Raw genomic sequence first — 23,349 nt, forward strand, 5'->3', positions numbered from 1 at the left:
AAAAAAGTAAGAGTAATAAAAGGGAACAATTTGTTCAACGTGTTGTGTGACCGTAGTAGACGGCACCGACATTTTAAATTTTAATAATCTACATAGTAATAGTAAAAAATTACCAATGTTAAATGATTTGCATTTTTAATTTTGTTTTTAAATATTTTTGAATTATTCCTTACAAAAAATATTGTATGTATCTAACTTTTGCGGAAGAAATTTCTTGCGGTCGTTCCGCAAACAAAGCGCTCACCCGGGAAATTTCACTTTCCGCACAGGTTAGGTAAAACACTCATTCGATACTGTTTTTTTTTGTGTAGGGTAAAAAAAAAGAAGGCTGTTTCGAAATTCACAATTACAACTATAATGACACTATTTATTTCAAGATTGAAAAAAAAGTGTTCCCCTTTCATACATCAATAAAATTCATTAAAATTTCTGCATTTATTTTTATAACGTTTTATAAAATTGTAATAAAATGAAACATGTATACTTGCTACTTCTACAAAAAATCTAATGACATGACGGAAGTAACAAAAAAAAATCCTTAATATGGAACACACAAAAATATTTTAACATTAATGCTTACATGACACACTTAAATAAAATATTGAAAGCAGTCTTTTAAATGAAATATGCTTTATTTGCTGGTGTTGCTGTGCAGCCCTTCTATAGACACACTTAACTGTTCTAATCTTTGGATAAGTTGACTCATGGTATTTTGTGATCTTAGGAGATTTTCATCATTAAGTGAAGGCATTGTAGCTGCTCCCAAGTCAAAGTGAAGCTTGGCTAATTTTTCTTGTTGTTGTCTAATATTTGTCATTTGTTCCATGGTACATCCACTAGCAAACGCTCTGAGTTTACCAGAATGAAAGTCTGCTAAAAGCCCCAAGAGAGCTTTTTCCATGTGTCTCACATCAGGCACTTCAGAGATAAAACAATGATGTCGGACATTTGTGTTATTGTCTAGATATGCACACGTGCAAAAAGAACCAAAATAAAAAACATTAACAAAAAATAAATCATATAAGACATAAACAAATAATAAATTAATGTGTCATTCCAACAAAATCAAATTTTTTTAGTGTGTAAATAAAGCAGTGTTCAGCAAAATATAAATAATACCTTTATGCACATTTCTAGGTCTGGCAGTAGTGGTCTTGTTGGGGTCGCGATTTATGCGCTTCTCATTCACAAATGATACTTTTGAATTAGTTGGATTCACACCCAAATTATAACGGTTACCCAATTTCGCAACAGAACTGTGACTGGTGTTTCCAGATGAAGACATCTGTAATATACACTTACATGAGCTTGAAATTTTTTATCAGTTTCAATTAAAATGAGTACTTTGTTACTCCTAACAGGCGACACAACTTTTATTTCGTTAATGTTATCATCTTGCGCTGTACTATCGTCATTTTCTCCATCTACGTCACTTCCCACCAGTTGCTGTAATTCAGACGTTTCTATCCTTGATTCCATAATTATTTAAAACCTTAATTGTTTATGCATATAATGAGTTATGATGAGTAATAAAAATCGTGTCAACACTTTAAGGTTAACAAACAAAAACAACTTTGACAGATTCCAAAGTTGGCGATTGGCAACATTGTTTGTCGGCGATTCTAACCTATTATAATTTTGCTAGAATTTTGGAAATAAAAAGTAGAACCAAAAACCAGACAAATTGTATGTTTCTAAGTAAAACCAAAATTGATTTGATCAAAAGTGAATTTATATATTATCCAAATTAAAATACAATCGTGTTTAGTTTAGAAAAAAAAAAATGACAGAAAAATATTCAACCGATTGGGATATTGAAAAATATCGTGATGATACCGACATCGAGGAACATTGGTTACTACGTAAAGAATTCATGAAAGTTCACAAAGGAACATTTTCTGAAGATTATCTTGTTGCTTTAGCTACAGCATTTACAAATATTGAATTTATGGGTTGCAGGTAAGTAAATTTTGCCTCAAATTAGATAGTTCTTATTTTATTACATTTTTAGTTATCCAACAGCACTTATGGCAAGAATTGCTGAGTTATCTAAGGATGTAGCTAAAAAATATAGGGAGAGGAAAAAGACAAAATTACAACGGACTTTTGTATCAGCTTCAAATGCAGCAGAAAATAAAATAAGTAAATATTTTCTTCTATGTCTAACCACATCACATTGCTTTTTTAATTTTTAGAGAAGAGACCTTCAGATCCAGGGTCTTACACAGGCAATAAGAGACAAAGGTATTAATTTTATAAAGTGGAGAAGAAAAACTCTGTTAAAATTTAAATGATTTATACCATTTTTAAGTAATAAAAATTGCTAAGAAATGTAGGTACAAAAATATATATTTCAAAACATTCTTTTGACATTATTTTGAACAATTTAAGAGTGGTGACTGAGCATATTGACTTTCATTAAAATTGTTTGTCAAATCTGTATAAATAATTGGAAAGTGTTGAAGACGTCCACTTGACCAGCCAATTGATAAACAAGCACCACAGCTGAAATTCTGTTGAAATGCTATTGTACTTGGCACTTCTGCTGCTAAACCCACAATTAAAGAGCTAGAAAATATTTTTTTACAAATTTTATTGCCGTAATAGTGTATTAAAAAACGAGTTTCATAAGAAACTGTTTATTTCATGAGTCCAAGTTTATAAAACCAGTCCCGGTGCGCGAGTTTTATAAAGGACGAATGGAATAAACGCCTTATGAAACAGGTTTTTTCTACACTGTTTTTTTTTTCTATTTTGCACCTTTTGAGCCGTTTTTAAATCAAAAGTAAAAATTTTACAATTCTGGGAAATTTTATGGTTGGTAAAAAACAATTGAAACTTGGGATATTCGCGGGTATTGGCTGACGCTGCCAGAATCCTCTGACTTTGTTGCACTACCAACATGATAACCGTAAATTGTACTATCGGTATTATAGGCTGTTACGATATTGTTGTTGGTATCGCAACAGCTCGATCACGAACGCAAAATAGAAAAACATAATTAAAAAAAAAAAAATACCTCGGTATTAATTGAAGCACTGGCATTTTAGCAACATTAAAAACTGCAATACAATTTGTTTCTTTAAAAAAAATGGCTAAATGGTTTCCTTTTGGGTCAGTTTCCATACACTGAACAGTACCACCAACTGCTGTTCCTTCCAAATCAAGTTTAGTAAGATCAAAAAGTGGAACAGCATGATTAATTGATGTATCCACATTGCTGGTAAATATTTGATCACTCTTAATGGTCAATCCATAAATTATTGGTTCTGTGTTTGTAGCAAATAATAAATTTGTGCCACAGTTAGACCAACAGGCTGCTTGAACTCTTCCTGATAGCACTGTCCAGCGATCACTTTCCCAATGTTGACAATCCCATATTCTAAAATTATTGAATTATTTTTACAATGAAAATTATTTTTTTTTACCTGAAAACAAGTCCATTTGAAACACTTAATAATTTATCTTTAGCTGGAGACCACTTTAAAAGAATATTTCCAGAATCTCTAGAACCCTTTAATGGGCTAGTTTTATTTAATTCAACATCCCAAACTAGAATATTTGAATCATTAGCAGCAGCACTAACTAAGATGTTGCCCCTGGGACTCCAAGCTAAACTCATTAAAGGTTGATGTTCTAGTTTATGTAACATGATGGTATTACTCACAGAAGGTCTAGCTACCTGTAAAATTTATAATACAGTGTAAAGTGAAGGTATTTTGTAACAACAAAAAATTACCAATGAATTAAAATCTACATGCCAAATTATGATCCCAGTCTCATGTCCAACTGCAATTTCTGTTAAAGACATTGGTCTCCATGCCAGACAAGTTATGTTTTTTTGTTGCTTACATCTCAGTAAAGGAACAAAGTTACTATCATTACAATAAATTCTCACACTGTCATCACTTGTTGCTACTGCTAAGCGAGAGCAATGTAAATGCCATGCAATACATTTTATAAAATTATTAGCCCAGTTTCTTGTCTGACTAAGTTCATCAATTAACTCTGTCCCATTGCATTCTAAGTTAGGATTAAAAACCAGCTGGACTTTTCTTAAATAACTATGAAATTTTAATAATAAGAATGCGCTTTTAGATATAAGGAAGTGATGGTGTAAAGATGCAGTGCGAAGAGCTTCCTTAAAACCTTGTTCTGAATACACTTGAGTCAGCTGTTTTAAAAATGGAACATCAGTGGGTAAAAATAAAGCTCTGCCTTCATCTCCCAAGTTTGTATGATGTAACAAATCACGAGTTATGTGAATCTTTGGGTGTTTATCGACCTAAAGTCAACATAGTGTAAAATTTGTATTGTAAATGTAACCTCAATTTACCGAATTTGTGAAAACTGAAACGTTTGCATATTCGTAATTTGCGCACTGCATCCGTCCATTTATTTCGCATAAGGTGATTTCGCCATCATTAGGTATGGAAAAATCTTCTAAATTTCTCATTTTTTCTTTAACTCACTACCGGTTTCAACTTTTCAAATTGCGATTGACAGGGATTCGGGATTGACAGTAAAACAGCTGTCAAATTTGCTTTGTCAAGCTAGAAATACACCAATCAAGAGGTGTTTGTTGGCGCCAAATTTAAATACTGCTTATAATGATGGTAGAATAGTCATTTATGCAACAAGTGAGTAAAGTAATACTTTTTTACGAGAAGGAAAAATTGCCGCTCGAGCGAAGCGAGTGCACAAATCCGCCGAGTAAAAAAAGGATACTTTACTAACAAGTTGCATACAAAAATTTGTTGGCGCCCGTAAGTTTAGATAACAATTTTTTCGACACTCAAAATTTGAAAATTTTCTCCTGTGTGAACCCGTGGACCTTTAAAACGCTCGTTTTATTCGCGTTTTAAATTGGCCCACTCATGCCAAAAAAATCCCAATTTACATACGAACTCGTTAAAAAACTACTAATTATGAATGAAAAATTTTATAATTGGCGTTAAAAAATGACAGGCTATGGCATTTTTTTTAACGCAAAATGCGTGCAAAAAGGAACCACTATGGCACTTTTTTTAACGCTTCTTGGCCGATTCAAAAATCACATTAACGCAAATGAATGAAAAAACTTGCACTTTTCTCGACGGACGTGAAAAAAAAAGTTTATACAACTGAACACCCCCATAATCACATTCTCTTTCGTTTTATTTTAATGGAGATTGTAACTATTTAGGACATAAATATTATTCAATACATTTTAACGATATCATAAAAGTTGGTGTTTGTCTGCAGTCATGTATCAGTAAACAGTTTGAAAGATAAAAGACGTATTATAAACCTCGGAATAAGAACATATATGTGATTTTATTATATAATACCTACATAAAATACTCGACAATATTAAAAAAACTTTAACGACAAAATATTAATTCTTTATGGTATTAATGCATTATTTTAAACTAAATTAATCACTTAACAAATCATCATCAATGTTAATTTCCTGAAACACAAAACAAAGTTATGTAATAAGATGAGAAAATTATTCCTAGCCGTTTGCACCGTTGTAGTTTAAAATTAAGAAGAGCTTAAAACCTTAGTTACAATTGTTTTTAAGCTTGGTTTAAAAATAAGGAACGTCGGTGCAAACGGCCATTAATAATTTATACTTACGGAGGTATCTATATTGTCGTCGATGTTAACACCTTCCAAATCCAGATCTAGATCATCTTCATCTTCTTGTTCTAATCCGACTGGTGCTTTTTGCTCACTACGTGGAACTTGATGGCTTTAAACAAATCGAATTTTTGACATGGCATAGCAATAAATTAAAAAAAAAATACCTTGTCTGTGGCAGGTTAAAGGCTTCTATTCCTTGTGCGGCTTTCATTTCGTTTACGAGGTTTCTATCGTGATTTGGTGTAATTTTCTTTGCATTGGCGGCCAACGGTAATCCTCTATTTTCACTGTTGTAGAATTTTTGCGCTGCAATTGCTTCGTTCAATCCGGGAAACAGATTTTCGTAATCTTTGGGATCGGCCAAACTTTGTCCCGCTTTCTCGTTCGTCGTCGACAACTTGGTCTTCCACAATCCCACGACTTCGGAAATTTTGTCGGGTAAATATGAACGTGCGAAAAATGCTGCTTCTGGTAGTCGCCCAGTCGAGATCAAAATGTCAAGACACTTGTTCAAATCGCCCAACAGAAAATACGACAAGAACGCCAAATTGTGCTTGCCCTCGAAAAGCGTATTTTCTCCCAAACTCTTCACCAAGTTCTCGTCGCCGGAACTCGTGGCTAGTAAAAGTAATCCTCCGTAATCCTGAGCGCGCTGCATGCACTCCTTTGCGAGCTGCAAATTGTTCGTGGACGCGGCCAGTTCGCCCAACTGACTCCACTTCTGCGGGTTGTTCGCTTCTTGTGCCAAGACCCGCGCGGTATTTAAATCTTCTAGAGCTAGGGCCAGTTCGAATCTGTGCTCGGGGTCGGTGCTCACTGCCAAGGCTTGTTTCTTAAATCCTTGTTTCTCAAGGAAATGGGCCACTCTGGTGCGGTGTTCTTTGGGGATGGAGGGTAACACTCTATCTGCTGTGGTGAAGTCTCGTCTCATCACCGCGGTTTGATATTCAAGGACGGACAAGAGTAACTGATAACTGACCACCCCTAATTCTTTGTCGGCGAGATAGAGTCTGTCGTCGCGTGGTACATAACCCAAGACGTAAAGGGGCCGGTCTAGATGGGCTATGGTAACGAGTTCTCCACCGACGAAGTAATTAATCCTGTTGACTGCGTTCGTGTAAATGAAACAATCCCCGACCCACAATCCTGTACGGACCGTTTCATTTACCTCTCCCAACACTTCGAAGGCTGCTTCGACGCCATCTTCAGCCGTACTCCCGTCATCTTTAGCTTTTTGTACTTGATCAACATCATATGATAAAATATAGTAACTATCTTCGGTCGCTAGACAAACTAATTTACCGTTGTCGGACCAGTAAATGGCTCGCGGCTGTATCTCAATTCTCCTAATTAAATCCAAAGTGTCCCAATCGTAGAAGGTGAGCCCAGATACTGACCTAACCCCGAGCAACCACCCTCCGAAAATTCCTTCCGCTCCAAAATCTGGCTTAAAGTTCTTTTTCTCTTTAAAGTTTTTATAAATCCTGACAGTCGAACCCGCTTCTCTTATGGCATACTCGCTCGAATCTTGCGCCCAAACAAATTCTTGGGCGCTTCCAAACGCTTTATTACGCAAAGCCATGGCTGTGTAGATTATGTATTCGCCATCTCCACAAACCACAACAAATCGCCCGTTCGGATTATGTTGAATTGTCTGCGGATAAATTTCGCATGCTCCCATATCTTTAATTGCAACAGGTAAACGCTCCCCATCTCTTATTTCTGCACCTTCCGGCAAAGCTTTCAGGTTCGCCTGTTGCAATTCAGAATGTCTCGCCCAAATTATTTTACCTCCGCTAGCGTCCATGCTCACGGCAGGTTCTTCGCGCCCAACTTTAACCAAGATGCTACCCTCGTCATAGCCCAATACAACATTATTAGACCCTTTCAGACAGCAAATGGCCCAAACTCTCTCAAAACCGTAATTGAGACTACTCTCAAGCCTATGAGTATTGGCGTGCCAGACTTTGACGGTGCCGTCTTCGCTTCCCGTCAGTACAATGGGTAGTTCTGGGTGGAAGCAAACTGAACTGATATTTTGGGTGTGCCCTTCAAGGGTTTGAACGCATGTTTTGTTCTGATAGTCCCAGATTTTGACGAGGCGATCATCAGCGCCAGAAATAATGTAGGGTTTGTCACCACCATGATAATAATCAACACAATTGACACCCTTTTCGTGCCCCTCCAGAGTGAAATTCGCGGTAGAAGCCCCCAACTGCCACACTTTCAAAGTGCGATCGAGAGAAGCACTTACAAAAGTGTTGTTGTCTTTGGGATTAATCGCGATTTGCATGACATAATGAGAATGACCTTCGAAAACCTGCTGGCATGCCCATGCTTTTTCCCAGTTCCACAACTTAATTAACATGTCATCTAAACATTGACTTTTAGGAACTTATTCAAGCAAAGTGTGTATAAAAAGACTTACCACTCCCTGTGAGGATGTATGACTGAGTAGGATGAATAACAATGCAGCGAACATAATCAGAGTGTGCTTCAAAAGCGTGTACGCGGTCTAACGTGTTATAGTTAAAAACTCGTATTTGCATGTCATCTGAACCGGCAACGATCCAATTCTTGCGTGGTACAAATTTTGCAGCTCTTACAGGTAGATCACATACTTCAAAAGTCTTGACTAGTTGTTGATTTTCATGATTCCAAACGTTAATGTTGCCGCTGTATAAGGAACAAAGCATCCACGGCTCGGTTGGATGCAAATCGACACATTTTACTCGATCTGAGCGTGCCGTAAGTTTGCGTTTTATGTCCAAGCGAAGCGGCTGCAAAAATTAGGTTATTACGAATTTGGACTATCAAAAACGGCTGTTTTACCATTGTTGATTTGCTGTTATGTTTATTTACTTGTTCTTAATACTGAATTTTTGAGAAAACACAATTTGCCATTTAAAAAAGCTGAAATACGTGGCCGACAACCTTATGTTGACGTTGACATTTGATGTTTGACAATTGTGCAACATCGATACCGAACACCATTACTTAAAACTCTGCTTTCAAATTTCCAGACAATTAAACTTATTTTTGCACGTATTAAGTTTAAACTGATAAAAACTTGTATTTTAAAATCCGATGAAAGTATACAAATTTTTATCTGTTGTAATTTTTTAATTTAGCGCAAACTATCGATTTGTCAAATGCGCTTTTGAGCTAATGGGAGCGCAGTCTTTTGACAGCAGCGGCAATGGCGTCAGTTAGGAATTTGCGTTCTGTGGTGTTATCATCGTCCATGATTGCGTATTTTTAAGTTTTAACGCTAATTTTAAGTTTAAAGTTTAAGATGAAAAATGTTGTTTTTCCGACATAGAAAATGTATAATAAATAATATGGATTCGGGTTTAGAAAACTATAGAACCCTATAGTTAGTCGTTAAAAAGTTGTTTGATATTTTATGCAGATGCGTTAAACTTGGTTGTTCAAGTTTTTTCATTAATGTTCAGTAAACTTGGTGAACTATGAGTGGAAATGGAGAGGAGGGCAAGGAGTCTCATAAGACCTTGCCCTTGGATTTGGCTAGGAACCAAATCACCACAGTTAGGACTGTTGATGGAAAGGCACCCTTACTCATGACAAGCCAAGCATTGAGAGGTATGCGTGTTCTTACTCAAGGAGCTCCTTCCAATGCGGGGCAGTCGTCCTCCAACACTCCAACAATAATCACAACTAATATTGTGCCCCACACAGTATTTAAACAAGGTAAGTAGACATTAAAAACATAGCTTGTTTGCTTATTTTTGTTAATTGTAGATGCAGCACGTACTCAAATTACAAGTATCTTAACTACAAGTCAGGCTCAGCCCCAGGGTTCAGCTAGCATAACAATACAAAGACCCACACAAATTACTTTATCAACTACACCAGTAGTTGCCCAGAATGTACCTTGCGGTACAACTTATCATGTCCCTAGGGGACCTGCAGTGGTTGCCAATTTAGCGGCACCGCGCAGTAACGTCGCGTCAGTAAGAGCTCCCATGGTAGTTGCAGCGCAAGCTGGTGGCCAGGTAAATCTTTAACATGTGTTAATTTTTGTATACTTATTTTAACAGGCTCACGCGTTTGTGAGACCTCCACGAACCCCAAGTCCAGCCCAAGGTACAGCTTGGCTAACTAACACCTCAAACGGTTCACAAATCAAAGGTGCAACAACAGTGTTGAGTTCTCCAGTTAGAGGTGCAAGTGTAACTGGCAAGCCTCAGTTAGTGTCTAGATCACAAGCTGGAATACAAAATGTTTCAACAATTAGGCCAGGGACTGCAATTTTACACTCTGCAATAACAATTGGACATTCTTTTAAACCTGGTCAGAATGCAACCAACATTCAAGGATTAGGCAATACTGTTACTATTGCGCAAGTGCTGCCCTCAAGGACCCAAGCAGTGGTTTATAGTGCTAATACTAGTGGTCAGTTTACAGCAGCTCCTAGATTAACAGTGACAAGTTCAACCCAAAATCAAAGGCAAAATTCGTCAGCCAGACCTGTGGTGAGCATACGTTGAAAAATTAACAAGAATAGTAGAATATTTATTTTTTTATATTTAGGTGACCACAGCTCGGTTAACGATTCCGGTGAACGCGACGCAACCAGGAGCGAGGCTTGTCACACCTCAAGCAACAGTTTTGACTTCTGGGGCGCGAATAACAGCGGTGTCATCTCAGCCGCAACAGACCACGGTTATCGGAACCACCACCAACAGGATTGTTACGACCCAGCCCAGCGTTACGATAGGACGACTGTCAGTGCCGGCGAGTCCTGCGCAAGTCTCAAATTCGAACATTATAGGTCAGCCCCGGACGCTTAGTCTTCATTCGTTAGTCGCTGTGGCTAATACTTCTCAACCGCGAAATGTTCACACTCAAGCCACTAAAGTTATAACTCAACCTGCTCAAGGTTTGTTGAGCGCAATATTTTTTTTAATCCATTTCAAAACCTGATATTTTCTTTTATTGTTTAAATTTTATATGACAGGTGCCATTCATTTTACTCCAATACCAGCCGCTATTAAAACAACACAAACTGTTGTTACAGCCGCAAACAGAACTGGTAAGTTTTAATACTGGTTATTAGTTGTAATTTTTATAATTGCGTTTTTGATTTAGTCAATGTGCCAACTGCAATAGTAAGTCAGAGACAATCTGCCGTCGTCTCTTCACAAACTATACCTATTGCCAGTGTATACTCTCAGCAGGGTGAAAATCAGCAGGGGCCAACTCCAACAGCGAACGTTTTTATTCATACTCCGTTATCATCCGTACCTAGAAGAACATCTCCAAGTGAGTGGAAGTCACTTTTTAAATTATAATACTTTTTTCCGAAATATTGAAGTTTTTGTTATGTTGAAAATAATTGGCTCTGTTTTACATACACTGTACTCTGACCAGCACAAAAAACGACTCACTTAGAATTTTTTTAAGTAATTCATTGTCTTAGAAAAAAATTTTGTTATCATGTTGTATTGATAAGTGTTATTTAAGTTATTCTTTGCCAAAGGATGTCCGACAAACAAAACATTAAACACAGCAAATAAGATTTTAATGAAAAATGATAAAAGTAATTTTGTAGAAAAAAAATTATGTTCTGAAAAATTGCCAAAATTTGAACAGTAATTTGAATTCGTATCTCGTATTATCAAATTAAATCTTTTAACACGTAAGACAATCGACAAAAACAACATGGAAGTAGCGCAAATTTTCTAATAATTTATTTAAACAAAACAATTCGGTTGCTATCGTGACCATAGCACTCCCGATCATTAAAGATATCCTAATTTAACGATTATTTGAAAAAATAAGCACACATAAGATTATTTATTAAAAAAATCATGAGTCGCTTTTTATGCCGGTCAGTGTATTTTAGAAGAAAAAACTTTGAAAGATAACTCATGCAAAAAAATGTATGAATGAAATTGAAAAATTGAAAGCTGACAAATAAATATAAGAATTAATTCCAATGTCGAGAATTAACGACGTTTTAATAATGATAACGTTGTTTATGTTGAAGTCGTTGAAGACAGTACATGAGAGATTTTATCATAAAGATCACAATTCAGTTGTGAGAAATCAAATAATGTTGCTGTTAATTTTCCCGCCAAATAAAATCGCATCCTAGAATATCATAACTATAACCGTCTAAATTGATCCGCTATAGGTGTCCATTGTTTTTCCGACAGATGTGCATTGCATACAATAATTACTTTTCCATATTTGGATCTGAAGATCTGTGAAATTTAAGCCGTCGAAAGTCGCGATTTTTGTTAATAAAAAGATTTCATTATTTAAGTGAATGAAAAAGTGTATGGTGAAAAAAAATATTCGACTGAAAATTGCGGTAAATCCTCCGGTTTGTAAAGTGTGTTTTTTTCTGAACGTTCTTATCTCCAATAACGCGGCTCGTGAATATTTTTAGTAGCATTTTCAATAAGGTGTTTAAAAATACAACAATTTATTTATCTCTTATCTACTTTTAGTGATAAAGAGAAACTATGACTCAATCAAGTTTTTATTATACAATCAACAGACCGTCTGAAGTGAATTAATTGTTGACTGCGCGGTTCAGATCTGTTTAAGTTGGTGTTGTATTGTTAAATACTTCATTTTATACCAAATTTAAAATGACATTACTGAGTCGTTAGTCGCTTTATCAGTTGCGTTTCTGGTCGTTTAAAAACGTTTAATCGTTTTGAAATCAGGTACGTAATTCCGATTTTAATCTCGTTATTTTTTACATTCTGTATAGTTGATAATTGGATTTTCAGTATTTTTTACCAGTTGTGTGGAAAGCAGAACGTCATGTCATGATAAAATAATGACGCGTGTGCTGTTGAAATAGGGCGCATTTCCTTTCGACATTTTGTATGTATTTAAATAAAATTAAATGTGTACGTCGAAAATTAGATTGAGTTAAAATTGTCGTTTTTAAATCTGGATTGTATTAAAAAAAAAACATCACACAAACGAAGTGAAAGAAGATATGAGGGTTTATCATAAATAAACCCTGTTAATTTGTATTGGTTAATCAACAAAAAATATCGCTATAATCGTATCTAGCAACTCAAGACGACACAAGTTGACACAACTGAAACGACAGTTTAATTTTGTCAAGTTGACCCAAGTCTTTTACAAAAATTTTAATTTAATATTCCCTGAAAAAAATGCCTAATAAAATTTTAAAATTGTAATACGGTGTGTGGAAGAAATAAAAAATGTAGCCAAACTTTTCATTTTCCCCTAGATCAAAATTCAACAGCGTTGGCACGTTTATTTTCGACGTAATTGCGGTGTTGGTGGATCTTTGATGTGTGAACCGGGTTTAATTAATTTAGCACTTATGCAAGAGAATTCACTGACGCCACAAAATACGTAGTTATTGTATTCAAATATTATTTTCTTAAGTTTTACTAAGGGATGAATAAATCACATAACAGTAGCATCGTGATAATGATGCATTTTATGTGATATACTTTGTCCAGCGAGAGATTGGGAGATTTTAAATTGTATTAAATTAACCCAACACTACAAAATGCACTATAAATACATTAATAGAGCATCATTTCAGGACAAAAATGTTACTGCTTGAAGGATATATTTCAAATTTTCCGTGCGCTAGGTACTACTTCCTCTACGTAGAATTTAGTGTTTTTTTATGTCAACCAATCTCTCACTGGACAAACTTTATCAGTTTTATAAGATAATATTTTTCAAACGGAAATTTTCCAAATTATGAGAAAATTATAAAGTAGGTAGATGTCACTTGGGGATTGTTTATCTAACAGGAAAAAAATAATCGCGGTGACAGTTTTGTATAATCTTGCAGGTCCCACAAGCGCACCTCCGACGTGCATTAGCACCACCACAAGCAGTGTGGCAACGTACTCACTTGCGAGTGGTACGTACATCTATGATGCCACAGGAAATTATTCAGTGGCACGTTCATTTGGTCCACAACCAACGTCTTTCGCTGCTCTTCCGCAATCTACCCAACAAATCAGGCCATCTTTAAGTACTCAAGTTCACGGTACGTAGAGACGTGTGCATAATCAAAATTTTTGTTGTTCCAAAATCGAAGAAAAAACTAAAATCTCGACTGAATGACATCATTGCTGTTTTATGCATCCATAATTTGTTTTCTTTGTGTAATAAACCATGATAATGTAATAATTGCAGGTATTGTAACGAACCAACAAATGCGGTTTAATCCAGTGATGGTCGTGGACCAAAATCGCAGCCAACAGTTCTCTTCGCAGTCCGAAATGAACGCGGAGCAGTCGCAACAGTCGCTACCCACGAAAATGACGTCCTCTCCTCGTCCCAGCATTCTACGGAAGAGGGATCACGACGGGTCGCCTTTGAAAGCTGCAAGAAACTTAACACCAGTTTTGACGAATTTGACCCAACAGCCGCTACCCTCGATATCTCCGCCTTCTAGACCCGACTCGAGGGGGAACGGTCACAGTTCCGGCGGCAGCACCACTATATCGGCGACTTCCAGTCCCGGTTTGGCCGAGGTGAACGAGGACAGCATGCCCCACGTACCCCTAAATAAGGAAGACGAAAGTACAAAGCCGCCGATGGAAATGAGCCCCAGGAAAAAACCCAGGAAGCAGCAGTTGTAAGTGATTTATTGTTTTACGTATCTCGGCGATCTCAAAGGCTCGTATCAAGATTTATGAAATTGTATTTGTTTTTACTTAAACGCGTTAACAACGACTTTATCACAGTTTGTTTTATCCCATTTGTTTATCTAACCGTGAAACGTTTTTACAGGACTGGCAGTAATGATATTGACGAGCACAATGACGATATGCAGTTTATTAGTGAGAGTACTATCAAGAAGGAGCAGGATGATTCGGACGGCAACCAGTCTGATGAGCCTAGAGATGGCGCCCCCGAAGCGGGGCAGGTCACAACGGTGAGAAAACCCGCGTCCGCGAGTTTGCTGAACAGTTATCGGCAAACGTGGAAGGCAACTCACAACCACTACTTGAGGTATTCAGATGTGCGGCCTAAAGACGAGAGGAGACCGACGATTATGGATCTGGCCAATCAATATAGAGTGCAGGAGAAGGTTAACGGGTGGAAAATCTATCATCTTTCCACCCAGATGGAGGATTTGGTAAATAAAATTGTGCGATTTAGGGAGTGGAATTTGTTACGTTTTGGCTGTTGCAGGCCGAACAGGAACAAACCGTGTACAATCAGTTGACTGAATTGCTTAAGAATACTGAATCTCAAGAGGCTCTAAATTTTGAAAAAGATATAAATAGAATCAACGAACTGATCAAAGTAAGAATATGTTGTCGCATGATGTAAATTTATTTTATGTGTTGGACTTTCAGGGTAATCTTCAAAGAATTAAAATTATCAATGATGGAATGATTGAAGCCAAAACTCAAATTATGAAAATCTTTGATCACAAAGGACATGTTACGGACATTATAAATAGGTGTGCCAGTAAGCGTAATTTCAAGAAACGAGATAAGTCGTAAACAGTAAAGCGTGTTTTGATTTTTTAAAGCTGACTTAAATATCTTTAAAAATTATAGATTGCCACTCATAATTTTGGACATTAGATGATCAAAATGAGTAAAAAGATGTAATTTTTGTTTTTTTTATATAATTTTTATGTATATTTTTTGAGTTTTAAATGTATTTATTTGTTGTTTGAATTAATCGAAAGATCTTGAAATGTCCTAGGTTATGTACAAATGATTTTGTAATAAAGTATAGTGTGCAGCTTTTTGTACACGATCGTGTATGTATATTATTGCATCCATTGAAGGATGAAATTGACAATGAAAAGAATTTTTCCAGTGAACTTACTGTTGATGTTTATAATAAAATTGTTTTAAACCTCTCGACAGTGCAAGTTTCTTAATCTTAACGTCTCCCGTTATACAGCGTGAACATAAGTTTGGAACAAAATTCATAATAGCGTTATGTGATGTTTTAAAAAAAATCGCTTAAGTCGATTTTGTTTCGAAAGATTCCAATCCTGTTTTTGCGCTATGACGTCATCACTAGGTTTTTTAAATGACAACCTCGACTTTTTTCGTCTTTTCTGATAGACCTACTACCTGAACGAAGAATAAAAACAATTGTTATAGGCTTGCCCGACATCGATTGACGCGCCAAGCGGCGAACCGCGGCGTTTTTCAGTTTGTAAGTAAATAAACAGTCTCGTATTTGACGACGTGTAAAATCAGCTTTTTGAAAGTAAGAAATTCAAATTATTTAGAAAAAAACAGAGTGATCAATCGGGGAGGTGTTTGCTGTGTTCCGGGTTTCAAAAATACTGGTAACTGAAATTTTAATAATGTATTTGGCATGCGTACTTGCTGACAACAAAGAACGTCTTATTCGTGAGAATTAAAAAACAACAATCAACTGTTACCTACTTTTTATACAATAAATAAACAGCTGACATAAAGCAGTCAATTTCAATTGCATTAATAATTTACAAGATTAATGTAGTAGGTACCTACGTTAAATATACTGGACAAAGTACGTGAAGTAAAACCATTGAATGTTAGCAATTATTGTCATCAAAACATTTTTAGTTCGTCGCACCTTAATATGCACTTGATCTTTAGGAGAATAGACAAAAAATCGCAATTTTGTGCATGAAATTGCCCTTTGACAATGAGAATGTTCCAAATACTATTAAAATCGCCCTAGTTTCTCTTTAAATATGTTTTTATATCGCCAAATGTCAAAAATCACACTAAATACGTTGTTCCGAATCGAAATTTTGTCGTTGAACTTGCTCATTTGTATTTAAAATATAGCAACAACTGATAGAGATTGCTGTTTTGAGGCGCCAACATTTCTCAAAATTCCGAAACAACTCGTATCAATCGACTGAAAACCGCAAGTTATTATTATTTGCATGATTTATGGTACACTTGAATGCGAACATTTCAAAAATTCCTGTGTTTTAATGAGTGATATTAGGATATTACATATCAAGACAGGCGGAATTTTGAAAACACCAACTGAAAGCTGCGCGCTGCTTCCACAAGGCGGCGCGGAAGTTGTCAGAAAACAAAATCGGGCAAGCGTATTATACCTTACATTACAATTTTTTTTTGATAAAATGATCAATTTTTCCTCAAAAATTTAATTTAATTTGTAATGTAAAAACATCTAAAGTTAACAATAAAATTTAACGCAAATATTGAAATTGCCCCCCGCCAACCATGTGACACTCATCGACACGATTGTAAACATTTTGTACACTGTGCTCAATAATGTCAGGGATGATTTGTTCCATTTCAACGCGAATTCTCTGTCGTAAATCTTCTAATTTGTTTGGTCTATTAAACCCTCGATTTTAAATAACCCCATAGAAAAAATGTTTACGTTAAAAATAAGAGTACATTTTTGAAGTAAAATTCGTCCATTTTCTCAAAAACATTATTATGTAAGCTAACAATTTTTGCATTCATCATTTAGGTAACAGAAAGGCGTATCTGAAAGAAAAGAAAAAAATTGGTGATGACGTCATTGCGCAAAAACTAATGTTATTTAAACAAATTATACGTCACAGGATGGCATTTTTTCGAAGTAAAATCGACCTGTCCCAGCGATTTTCTTAAAAACATAACAAATGAATTTTGTTCCAAACTTTATGTTCACGCTGTACTTTTGTTTAAATGAATGAAGCGTAAAGAACAGTAAACTCTAATGATTTGCAAATCCAGTTTTGCGATTCATTAGAGTTGGCTTCAAAAAAAACGGGAAATGAAATTTGCCCTAATGTGAATTGGAAATGTAATTTGTCAATTTGTGTCTGTTTGACGGTAGTATTTCTGACACATAAGTGCAGTTTTTTAACCTAAATTCTAAAAGGTCGTTTCAAACTATAAAAATTTAATAAAATCTGACAGAACTTTTTCTGACAGTTCCCGGTTTTTTTTGAAGCCAACCGTACAACCCGTGTGGTAATAAATAGTGTTATTTAACAAGAAATGTAGATGTTATTTATTTATGTTAAAATTCATTTAAAATCATGCTATTGTTACCACCGGCCCTCTGGAATGGTCGAACTGTTGAATCCATCCTCGGGGACGGTGTCGATTTGGAAGGACCGATGTCGCTTCCACACCGGTGCGACTCAGGAAAGAGCAGGTTGGGTCTCGTCTCCAGAGATGGACGTCGTCTCAAAGAAGAGCATCGTCTTTCTGGCCAGCTCGCTTTTCCGGAGCCGCAGTCTTTTTTTGTAGAGATACCGGAGAGGAGTAACGATAACACTTTCAGAGCGTGAACGAATCTGGAAGAGTCTCGACCGGCGTCGACTATTTATAGGAAAGTCGGGACCATGCGCAGCGCGAACATTGGTCGGCCAATGGGAGAGCAGAGTGTCCAGAACAAAAGAGGGACGCGAACGTCACCCGGTGTTGTAATATGTGGAATTACATAAATATACTGCGCCAAAAAATTGTCGGAACACTAAACGTATTTTTGCATTACTTAAAAACCAGTGGAACGGCCCGTGCTTACGCACAGATCAATAAAATATTAAAACATTATTTTATTATTATTATTGCTATCACTTTGTTGATAATTTAATCTTCTACGCTCATTTTCGATATCTCTTTCTCTTTGCTTCTTTGTTCCCGCCTACGTTCTTTGTCGTTCTCTATTTGCTGCTGTTTGTTGCTCAAGTTTGTCTAAATTATATATTGTAATATGTTTCTTATAAAATTAATGACAGGTTTTACTGTATTAAATGTGTCCCGTAGACAGGTTTTACTGTTAAAAGGGACGTGTCATAGCAACACTCTCTCGTGCGTATCGCCATATTGTGACACGAAACCGTTGAGGTATTGAAAATGAAACCCACAATACATTTTCGAAAAAGCTGGTTATTTTAATTTCAATTGCCAGCTTTTTTAGAAATGTAGTGTGGGTTGCATTTTCAATTTCGTCGGACTCATTATCGCTCGTGAAATACCCTGTATTATAACATAATAATTTATGTTAATAAGGCCGTTTGCATTTGTGTAGATATGTTTTTTCATCATGAAAGAATTCTTTTTTCGAAATCAATGTATAGCGATAATTTTTTGGCGCAGTGTATTATGCAACCAGAAATATACATCGCAGTTGAAAAAGTCTAACCTTTTAAATTGAAAATCAATTCCGCAATGTTGAATTTTGAATTGTTTTGTCAAAGTTGAATAGAAACTCAAGGAGAATTCAATAATAAGTTCAGTTATTTCATATGTTTTTTGTTAAAGTGTAGATTTTTATTTCTATGCCATTTTGCAATTTATCAACAATAAATACTATAGCAGTAAATTGAGACGGCAACTGCGTCTTGCCATAAGTCTATCTCCTTTCTAGTAAGTCATTAATGGCTTGTCTCAGGTCAGCAATTTCTAATTTGAGACCATCTATGTCACTTTCAGCGCTAGCAGCAGAGTCCTTGTCTCTAAAATATCTTTGGACCAGTTGCGACATGAGAGCAGGATAATCATTTTTCCTTTCTTCTTCTAAATTAAAATGACTTAGATTTGATTATTTTATTGGAAAAAACAAACCTCTCGGGTCAACTTTAGGAGACTGAAACCACTCCATAAAAGACGAGACCCCGCTCGGGGTGGGTATTAAATTTAACGGGGGAGGCAGCGTCGGTTGTAACATGTATTCCAAATAAAAATCAGTTTTTCCAAAAATCCATTCGATGTCAATGTTGTCGAGGACTCTTTGAAAAGTCGACGACATTGTTGCGATCAACATGTTCAAGATCATCACAACGGTCAACACTTCGAAGAGTGCAAATGCGATGTATCCCACAGCTTCAGTAAAGAGGTGTTTGTTGATGATGGTGGTATTTTCGGTTTCTCCAGGCAAATTCTCGATTATAACGTCACCGGATTCCAAGGGTGCCATGCAGAACACCGCCCAAAAGAACGTTTTAAGTGTGGTGGTGACATCGATGAATGAAGACACTTGAGCGGTTTTGATTCCGTTAGAGTCGACTTGCACCATGCTGTCGTAATACTGATAAAACCTACACAGACCAGCGGTAAAAGAAATTATGATTATAATGAAAATCGTGATGTATTTTGCCATATCTGAACACATTTTTCCTAACGAAATTTGCAACGGCCCCAAATAATAATTCAATCGACAGAAAAACATCAGCTTAAAAAACGTCATTATGGTGGCGACCGCAAATGTACCTTCCGCAATTAAAATGGGATCGAGATGGTGCCAGTACTTCCGCTCCAGATCTACTTGGTCGTTGTTCAAAGCGTCCAAATAGGAAGCTAGCCAGAAGACGAAAGTGAGGATGAAGAACGTGTTGGAAACGACAGCGTGCCAGTTCCAGAGATACCTAAAGTAGCGTTTAGGTCCTTGGATGAGACACATTCGTATCAGACCCCAACAGTTTCCAACAACGAACACCATGATCACAGGTTCTAGACCTGAACTGGGTGGCATGCGCTTCTGGCCAGTTTTGACCATGTTAGACTCGAGAAAAATTAACACGAGGAAAACCAGGAAAGCTGCGGCGTGATTTATCATACGGTTCAAGGGAATATTCCAGTGGGCCACCATCTGGTGCTTGGGCAACACAATGCACATCACAGTTATAATTGGAAGCATTAGGATGCGAAACACTGGATAAAATATTTTCGCAGGGATAGGTTTTAAATTGTAGTCGTACCAATTTCCGCGCCAGATCGATTCTACTATGTGTTGGATGTGTGCATGGGCCACGAAATCTTTCTGCTTGTAGTCCATGGCCAGGACCAGCCTAGGATACATAAAAATGTTTGAATTCGTAATGCCAGCTTTTTGTCGCAGGACGATCTCGACTTCGCCGGAATTTCTGCACCCTGCTACCAATTCTACCGCAAAGTTACTGACTTCATGTGCCAACTCGAGGTAGTTGTTTCTGAATTCTGGGACAAGAAAGGAGCACTGTCGCAGCTCTGTTGACAGCTGGAAGCTCGTCAGGATAGGATCACGGGAGGAGTGACATATGTATGCTGGATTGCAAACCGATTTGTACAAACTCAGTCTCAAGTGTTCGGCGTGAAGAAGATCATCTCTTTCCAGTTGAGCCTTGCAGTCCATGCACCTGCAGGTTGGCGAGTGCGGCTTGCTTATGGTGTGCCCTCTGTCTATCAGCATTTCGATAATTTCGTAATGGCCGCATTGGGCGGCAAGAATTAAGGGAGTGATATAATCCGGGAAGTCTGAACTGTGTGTGACCCCGACGTACTCGAGACTGGGAGCAGCCAGTCGTTGCTTCTCTAATAGAAGCTCTAGGATTTTTGGCTGATTGTCTCTGATTGCGTGCAGAACGCAATCGCCGATGTCTATGTTGGGTTGGGAGAGGAGAAATTCCACCATGGCCTCCGATCGGCTTTGAACAGCGATTAATAGCGCCGACACCCCTTGGAAATTGACGCAGTTGATATTGAAGTCGGGATTTTCTGTTAAAAAGTCGCTAACAGCGGCGACATCCCCTGGAAGGTGGCGGTTTAGCGGGATTAAGATTTCACCGAATAATGGATACCTGAGTGAACTAATTCGAAAAAACGCTTTTCAGACTCTTGCAAATGAGGGAGTAAAATACTAGGACGCGGCATGAGCAATTCATCGTCTTCCTCTAATCTCCTGTAACCCATTCGGGCTTGAGCTCTTGCAAACAGGTTTGGCATCGGGGGCGGGGGCGGCGGAGGCGGAGGAGGGATGTTTGGGTCGCCCCTTTCAGGGTCTCGTGACATTATTTGTTAAAACAATTAATATAATTATTAATAAATTAGTGTAAAAACTTAAAATGACGTGTAAAAATAAAACATTCTAATCAACATGACATTTACGTCAGATTGACAGGTCGAAGACGTCTGATGTTTTACGCAAGAAAAGTAAAAATGGCAGCCCGAACAATTAAAAATAAAATCTTGTATTGTAAAAATAAACGAATTAAAAAATGCGATTCTATTACTTAATTCCTATTAAAATTGTTTTTAAGAATTTGTCGGTAGTCGTGATTTTTGCGTGTCTTACCACCGTTATGTGTAACTGATGTCCTAGAAATATTTAAATGTTATTTCAAAGTTGTGGTTGAAAACACATTAAGAGGGTAATCTAATGTTTTGATACATATTACAGGTAATTAGGGCACCGTATTTGATAGTGGAGGTGAATAATAAAAAGTAATTTTCAGTTTATTGGCAAATGATATGTAATTTTTTTCTTTATTAAAAAAATGGTCTTAGTTTATCATTTCCAGACAATGGTGTTTGTTTGTAGGGTTAAAAAAAGAATTTATGAAAATGGTCTTGGACTCAATTAGATAACAAAAGGATAAATAGATTTTCTACATGAAAGGGTTGGCCCAAGTAAACTTCCCTATTATCATAAATTGTATCCGTTTTATTTTATTTTTTGCGACAGTGTCTGAGATTTCTCGCACGCTTTTCGGTAATTATGGGTGAAATTGCTGTTGAAATAATTCTTAAGCACCCATAAGCAGTTAGTTCTCTATCTAAAATCGCTTTATTAAATACTGGGTCCTTTTTCGTGGAGTGCACGAGCGAGACATTTACTTGGGCGTTTATCTTATCGGTCAAGCGAACCGTGACATTTAAATAAATTTAAATTATCGTGAAACAATAAATTTTCATTTTCGTTTCCGTATTGTTCGGAATTTGTGAAGCAGATTTGATTTTTGCAAGCGCGTTTCGAGTGTGAAAATAAACTGATTTATGGCCCACCTAGACTGAAAGCCATTAATATAAAAGATGTGGAAAAACTATCATCAGTCTCTCAGCCAAAAAATCGGATGTCCGAGTCACTTCGTCGCATTTCCAGGGCACCTACCGAGCGTTTGTTTACAGAGAAAGCTTATATGAAATTAATAACGAGCAGATTTCGAACTGTGCGCCGATTCCCTTAATAATCGTAAAGTTGCCGCGAGTTGGTCGAGATATTTCTTTCGATATATTGGGAAAACGACAGCTCTTAATACAACATCAATATCCGATTGGTCGACTAAGTACTTGCACAAGGATTATTTATGCTTATGACGGTTTTGATTGGTTGATTGACCGGAATAGTTACTATTTTTATTTTTAATGTTAGTTGCGCAACGTGACTTAGAAATTGTGATCGATTCCGTTGAACCAAATTCGAGAAATTTCAACTGCTCCACCTAATACAGTTTAAAGTTTAGTTTTAGCATCCACTTTAGACTAAATCAAGTGGATGGTCGCATTTTTAGAATGTGGAACGATGCACCCATTACGTTTCCGTACGATATTTGCGAGGATTTTATGAAATATCTGTTTCTCGAAATCGATAAATGAAACTACCAGGAATTAATTTTTAAACCGTGCTGATTAAAGACCGGACGTTCAAGCACTAAAACTACTTAAAATAAGCAAGCATTGGACTCACTGAAAATATCTCAAGCACTTTTGTTGCTCTTGTTACTAAAATGAAATAATACATGAATTCAAATAGTGAAAATGATGAAATTTGTACGTATACTGTCGTGTAATGGTTATTTATTACTCACTCGGATTACGACTCGCGCAGCAAACTTCTCCTTTGTACACTCATCATTACACGCCCGTTGAGTAATATAGTATTTTTATTTGTAAAAAAAATAAATTTCTTAATTATATCAACTATTGCTTTTGTGTTTTAATTTCTTCCTTTTTTCGCACTGGAAATCCATGCTGAATT

General features: G+C 36.6%; 5 protein-coding genes across 6 annotated transcripts; 1 reads left to right on the forward strand and 4 right to left on the reverse strand.

The window, feature by feature from the left end:
- Nucleotides 1-420: 420 nt before the first annotated feature.
- Nucleotides 421-1,977, reverse strand: LOC138132188 (uncharacterized). Of its 2 annotated transcripts, none has more exons than XM_069049595.1 (3): nucleotides 1,345-1,977; nucleotides 1,120-1,297; nucleotides 421-960 (listed from the first exon to the last, which is right to left on the reverse strand). In XM_069049595.1, exons 1-3 carry the CDS (start codon nucleotides 1,477-1,479, stop codon nucleotides 632-634), a joined length of 642 nt encoding a protein of 213 aa, XP_068905696.1. In that variant the 5' UTR covers nucleotides 1,480-1,977; the 3' UTR covers nucleotides 421-631. The 2 variants fall into 2 exon arrangements, with proteins under 2 accessions (XP_068905696.1, XP_068905697.1); XM_069049596.1 differs by having other exon boundaries at nucleotides 1,120-1,285; nucleotides 1,345-1,582.
- Nucleotides 1,978-2,279: 302 nt separating this feature from the next.
- On the reverse strand, nucleotides 2,280-4,505 carry LOC138132187 (aladin-like). Its single transcript, XM_069049594.1, has 5 exons — nucleotides 4,337-4,505; nucleotides 3,740-4,285; nucleotides 3,429-3,682; nucleotides 3,020-3,382; nucleotides 2,280-2,568 (listed from the first exon to the last, which is right to left on the reverse strand). The coding sequence occupies exons 1-5, from the start codon at nucleotides 4,454-4,456 to the stop codon at nucleotides 2,373-2,375; spliced, it is 1,479 nt and encodes a 492-aa protein (XP_068905695.1). The 5' UTR covers nucleotides 4,457-4,505; the 3' UTR covers nucleotides 2,280-2,372.
- A 792-nt stretch (nucleotides 4,506-5,297) lies between these two features.
- beta'COP (coatomer subunit beta') lies at nucleotides 5,298-8,622 on the reverse strand. Its single transcript, XM_069049598.1, has 5 exons — nucleotides 8,461-8,622; nucleotides 8,057-8,408; nucleotides 5,793-8,001; nucleotides 5,623-5,737; nucleotides 5,298-5,452 (listed from the first exon to the last, which is right to left on the reverse strand). The coding sequence occupies exons 1-5, from the start codon at nucleotides 8,461-8,463 to the stop codon at nucleotides 5,417-5,419; spliced, it is 2,715 nt and encodes a 904-aa protein (XP_068905699.1). The 5' UTR covers nucleotides 8,464-8,622; the 3' UTR covers nucleotides 5,298-5,416.
- A 179-nt stretch (nucleotides 8,623-8,801) lies between these two features.
- Sap130 (Sin3A-associated protein 130) lies at nucleotides 8,802-15,493 on the forward strand. Its single transcript, XM_069049597.1, has 11 exons — nucleotides 8,802-9,339; nucleotides 9,391-9,644; nucleotides 9,690-10,124; nucleotides 10,183-10,531; nucleotides 10,610-10,684; nucleotides 10,741-10,914; nucleotides 13,454-13,654; nucleotides 13,804-14,248; nucleotides 14,404-14,752; nucleotides 14,809-14,922; nucleotides 14,976-15,493. Exons 1-11 carry the CDS (start codon nucleotides 9,099-9,101, stop codon nucleotides 15,123-15,125), a joined length of 2,787 nt encoding a protein of 928 aa, XP_068905698.1. The 5' UTR covers nucleotides 8,802-9,098; the 3' UTR covers nucleotides 15,126-15,493.
- A 3,360-nt stretch (nucleotides 15,494-18,853) lies between these two features.
- Nucleotides 18,854-21,488, reverse strand: LOC138132192 (short transient receptor potential channel 4-like). Its single transcript, XM_069049599.1, has 3 exons — nucleotides 21,173-21,488; nucleotides 19,182-21,122; nucleotides 18,854-19,133 (listed from the first exon to the last, which is right to left on the reverse strand). The coding sequence occupies exons 1-3, from the start codon at nucleotides 21,381-21,383 to the stop codon at nucleotides 18,970-18,972; spliced, it is 2,316 nt and encodes a 771-aa protein (XP_068905700.1). The 5' UTR covers nucleotides 21,384-21,488; the 3' UTR covers nucleotides 18,854-18,969.
- Nucleotides 21,489-23,349: the final 1,861 nt, after the last annotated feature.

This window comes from Tenebrio molitor, chromosome 5 (assembly GCF_963966145.1).
Source record: "Tenebrio molitor chromosome 5, icTenMoli1.1, whole genome shotgun sequence".
Taxonomy (NCBI): domain Eukaryota; kingdom Metazoa; phylum Arthropoda; class Insecta; order Coleoptera; family Tenebrionidae; genus Tenebrio; species Tenebrio molitor.

Coding starts and splice junctions, on each gene's coding strand:
- Sap130 (XM_069049597.1), top strand. CDS start 9,099: ATGAGTGGAAATGGAGAGGAGGGCAAGGAGTCTCATAAGACCTTGCCC. Junction 9,340..9,390: donor CCACACAGTATTTAAACAAG/GTAAGTAGACAT, acceptor TGTTAATTGTAG/ATGCAGCACGTACTCAAATT. Junction 10,685..10,740: donor TACAGCCGCAAACAGAACTG/GTAAGTTTTAAT, acceptor TTTTTGATTTAG/TCAATGTGCCAACTGCAATA.
- LOC138132188 (XM_069049595.1), bottom strand. CDS start 1,479: ATGGAATCAAGGATAGAAACGTCTGAATTACAGCAACTGGTGGGAAGT. Junction 1,298..1,344: donor CGCCTGTTAGGAGTAACAAA/GTACTCATTTTA, acceptor AGCTCATGTAAG/TGTATATTACAGATGTCTTC. Junction 961..1,119: donor ACCTAGAAATGTGCATAAAG/GTATTATTTATA, acceptor GTGCATATCTAG/ACAATAACACAAATGTCCGA.
- LOC138132192 (XM_069049599.1), bottom strand. CDS start 21,383: ATGTCACGAGACCCTGAAAGGGGCGACCCAAACATCCCTCCTCCGCCT. Junction 21,123..21,172: donor TTTCGAATTAGTTCACTCAG/GTATCCATTATT, acceptor GCCACCTTCCAG/GGGATGTCGCCGCTGTTAGC. Junction 19,134..19,181: donor TCCTAAAGTTGACCCGAGAG/GTTTGTTTTTTC, acceptor ATTTTAATTTAG/AAGAAGAAAGGAAAAATGAT.
- LOC138132187 (XM_069049594.1), bottom strand. CDS start 4,456: ATGAGAAATTTAGAAGATTTTTCCATACCTAATGATGGCGAAATCACC. Junction 4,286..4,336: donor TTTCAGTTTTCACAAATTCG/GTAAATTGAGGT, acceptor TGTTGACTTTAG/GTCGATAAACACCCAAAGAT. Junction 3,683..3,739: donor ATGTAGATTTTAATTCATTG/GTAATTTTTTGT, acceptor TAAATTTTACAG/GTAGCTAGACCTTCTGTGAG.
- beta'COP (XM_069049598.1), bottom strand. Junction 8,002..8,056: donor ATACATCCTCACAGGGAGTG/GTAAGTCTTTTT, acceptor GTCAATGTTTAG/ATGACATGTTAATTAAGTTG. Junction 5,453..5,622: donor ACGACAATATAGATACCTCC/GTAAGTATAAAT, acceptor TTTGTGTTTCAG/GAAATTAACATTGATGATGA.